This window comes from Helianthus annuus, chromosome 17 (assembly GCF_002127325.2).
Source record: "Helianthus annuus cultivar XRQ/B chromosome 17, HanXRQr2.0-SUNRISE, whole genome shotgun sequence".
NCBI classification, from domain to species: domain Eukaryota; kingdom Viridiplantae; phylum Streptophyta; class Magnoliopsida; order Asterales; family Asteraceae; genus Helianthus; species Helianthus annuus.
In genome coordinates this window covers 123191042-123194794 of record NC_035449.2, presented here as the reverse complement: position 1 = coordinate 123194794, position 3753 = coordinate 123191042, and the positions used below count along the sequence as shown (strand labels likewise).

Genomic DNA, 3753 nt, shown 5'->3' with positions numbered 1-3753 from the left:
CCTCAACAACTTTCATCAAAGGCCAATCAAGAGTCTCTTACCCAGCCACATATCCTTTGCTATATGTTGTGTCCTGGCTACATATGCTGCTGGAAACAATGCCGCAGCTGTTGATCCAACAATCTCCCTCTAGAACAGATGATGCCAAAACCTTTGTTACTGCTGATCTGTATTCCTCATCAACAACTCCCTAATTTACCCTTTGAATTATAGTTCAAAGTTTAGGGAGTACATGTCTTTAAAATCCCTTTCAAGTTCAAGGTCCAACAGATCTTGGAGATCATATGCATCCAGGCCATATGCACTTTCTCTCCATATTAAGCTCTTGAATACTACCATCTGATCTGAACAGAGTCAATTCGTGGATTTCTGAGGATGACTTCCACTTTACAATTTTTGGATCAGCTGGTTTTCTGGGTTGAAGTTTTATTGATGATGAGTTTGGTGATTGTGGCCTGCTGACAAGCTTTTCAACTGTTCACCTTAGTTTGGCAGATAGTTTGTCAGCAGCAGCATCTGTGTGAAAACCAAGCTGGCATCTAATTCCCTCTTTTCTGATTCTTTCAAACTTCTGCTCATCATCCTCTTCAGTCGGCTTTTGCCTTTTTACTTGTCTTAAGGCAGCTATTGATAAAGCAGATGTTGAGGGTAGCTTTTTGAAAGTTTGGGTCTGTTGAGGGATGGCAGCTGTTAGAGGATATGCTGGCTTTTGGGGAACTGAAGGATCTTTGGCTCTGAGTTCTTCCAGGCTTTTGTAGGTCTCAACTATCTCTAGTTCAGACCATCTGTAAATGGATTTAGCAGTACCATAACTTGCAGCCACAAGCTCTGCTCTCATTCTTTTAAGCTTCAATGCCTTATCTGGATTAACTTGTTTGCCTTTATTCTAATCAGGTGGAGTAGGCTTCACTGAAGGATCATTGAGCATTTTGGTGATTCTTTCAATCTCTTCTCTGAGAGCATCTGATGACCAGTCTTTAAATTAAGCTCTGGTTGCCTTGTATGGTTTGTAACGCATGATGTGTTCAATGTAATCTTCCCTTAGTTCCTTGTCTAGCTCAGCAGAGATTTCCTTCTCTGACATGGATTTGCTCAAGTCCTTAGTGTAGTCTTCAAGTTTGCCAACTTTGCTAAGCTCATGTGACAAGAGACCCTGAAACTTCCTGTCATCCATCCCTTGATGTTCTCTCTTGCAATGTACTCAGCCTATTTTGCTTTCATCTTTAGATAATCATCTAAATTTCTAGGTTGTCTATAACCATAAATAGATGGGAATGATCTTTGTGATGCATCCTATATTATGAAAAATGATTCAGTTTCACATTTGACAGTTTGAACTTCCAGAGGATACTGAGTAGCCAAGGGAATGATTGATGATAGTGTAGCAGCTAGTAGAGGTGCAGTGGATTTTGATGGAAATGGTGAAAGTGGTGTGGTTTGAGTGGGGACAGATGATAAGGGGATTGGTGATTTAATCTCCTCATCATCTTCTTGCACTACAAAAACTTTTCTTTTGCATGTTCCCCTGACTTTTGGTGATGATGTAAGTTTTGGTGATGAAGATGGATGTGTGGGAAATCTGTGTGGTGTGGGAGGTGGTTGACTGATTTGTGGTGTAGATAAAATGACCATGGCAGAGGTTTGGCTTACATGTGCTGAAACAACTGGTGTATCAACAGTGGTTTGCCTTATATCTGCTGATACATTTGTTATACCAGTATCTGTTGGGTGGATTGATGATGGAGGTGGTTGAGTGATTGGTGGTGTAGAGAAAATGACTATGGCAGAAGTTTGGCTAAAAGCTGCTGAAACAACTGGTGAATCAGCAGTGGTTTGGCTAACATCTGCTGATACATTTGTTGTACTAGCATCTGTTGGGTGGATTGGTGATGGTGGTGGTGAAGCTTTCTTTTGCTTCTTTAGTGGTGGTTGTTGTGGTAAGGGTTTTTGTGGTGAAGGTTTGGCTTTAGGTTCGGACGTTTTGGGTTCAGTAGTGGTTTTGTATTTAGTAGAGGATACAGTTTTAGCAGGTTCAGTAGAGGTTTTAGAAGGGATGGCTCTTGGCTTTCTTACACTTCTTGAAGACTTCCTCCTTTGTGAAGTGCCAATATTCTCCTTTTTCTTCTGCTCATCCTGTTCTTTCTTAATCAAACTGGAAGCTTTAGATTCCTTTGTATCTTGTTGCTTCTGCTTTTCCAAAGCAATCTCTTCAGCTTTCTTGTTCAGGGTCTCATCAATCCCTTTTTGTTTTCCAGCCTATGATGCTTTTGCAGAAGATTCTTGTTGAGCAGACTCTGGCTTTTGTTGCACCTTTGGTCTTGATTTTGTTTTTGAATCAGGCTGTAACTTTCTCAATGAATCTTTCTCTCCCTTTTTGGCATCATCCTCTTCATCATCATGAAGGACTGTTGCAGGGGCATAGCCAGTAAATTTGACCAAATGTTCTCTAATGGCCTTAATGTTGTGTTACCTTGTACCTAGCATCAACCATATTCCTTATGAGTTCCATATGAGTGTTGTGGTTGATTTCAGCCAAATTCCTTTGAGCTTGGAGGATTGGTTGCACAGAATTCCATAGCTCATTGGCAATTTGCTGAGTGTTAGGCTGACTTTGAGAATGTTCCAACATCTGCTTCATCATCTCTTTTATTTCAGTCATAGATGTTTCCATGGAAGTCATTCTATCTGTTAATTCTTTGTATCTCAATTCATCACATAATTTAATAGGATCATCTGAATTCCTACCTGTGGTAGTTTTATTTGTTTTAACAATAGGAGAAGTCTCTAAATCATCATCAACAAATGCCCATTTGTCTTTTTTACTAGGGACTTCCAACTGCAGCAGAGGATACAATTGTAGCCTGAACAGTTGTTGCCTTCAAGGGAGTCTTAATAATGTAACCACTGTCCTACTGTAAACCAATTGATTCAACAGTTGTAGTGGCTGCTCCACTTGAAGATTTGAAAAGGAACTATTGGTGGATGGGTATGAAGAAATCCATAGCCACCTATGTAGCTAAGTGTCTGTCGTGTTCGCAAGTTAAAGCTAAACATCAAAAACCGTCAGGACTTTTACAGAAATTTGAAATTCCTACTTGGAAGTGGGAAATGGTAACGATGGATTTGATTACCAAGTTACCTAAGACCAAACGTGGTAATGACACGATTTGGGTCATTGTAGATAGACTGACTAAGTCAGCTCATTTCTTGCCCATAAAGGAGACGTACAACTCCGACAAGTTGGCTAAGTTGTATACGTGGACGAGATTGTGTCCCTACATGGTGTGCCAGTATCTATTGTATCAGGTAGAGATACTAGATATACTTCTCACTTCTGGAAAAGTTTTCAGCAATCCTTAGGCACCAGATTGAATTTCAGTACGACTTACCATCCTCAGACAGATGGATAGAGTGAGCGTACTATCCAAACTTTGGAAGACATGCTTAGGGCATGTGTAATCGACTTGGGCGGTAGTTGGGATGACCATCTCCCCCTAATAGAATTCTCCTTCAATAATAGTTATCATACGAGCATCAAGGCTGCTCCTTTTGAGGCTTTGTATGGAAGAAAGTGTCGAACGCCCGTTTGTTGGGCCGAAGTTGGGGAAGCCCAACTAACAAGACCAGAGATTGTCTAGAGACCATGGATAAGATAATACAAATCCGTGATCGTCTCAAAGCTGCCAGGGATAGGAAGAAAAGCTATGCTGACAAGAGGCATAAACCTCTTAACTTCCAAGTAGAGGACAAAGT

The 3753-nt window shown here is 40.7% G+C and overlaps 1 protein-coding gene across 1 annotated transcript; it reads right to left on the bottom strand.

Moving 5' to 3' along the window:
* Window positions 1-1293: 1293 nt before the first annotated feature.
* LOC110919993 (endochitinase A-like) lies at window positions 1294-2680 on the bottom strand. Its single transcript, XM_022164239.1, has 2 exons — window positions 2471-2680; window positions 1294-2256 (listed from the first exon to the last, which is right to left on the bottom strand). The coding sequence occupies exons 1-2, from the start codon at window positions 2678-2680 to the stop codon at window positions 1294-1296; spliced, it is 1173 nt and encodes a 390-aa protein (XP_022019931.1).
* Window positions 2681-3753: the final 1073 nt, after the last annotated feature.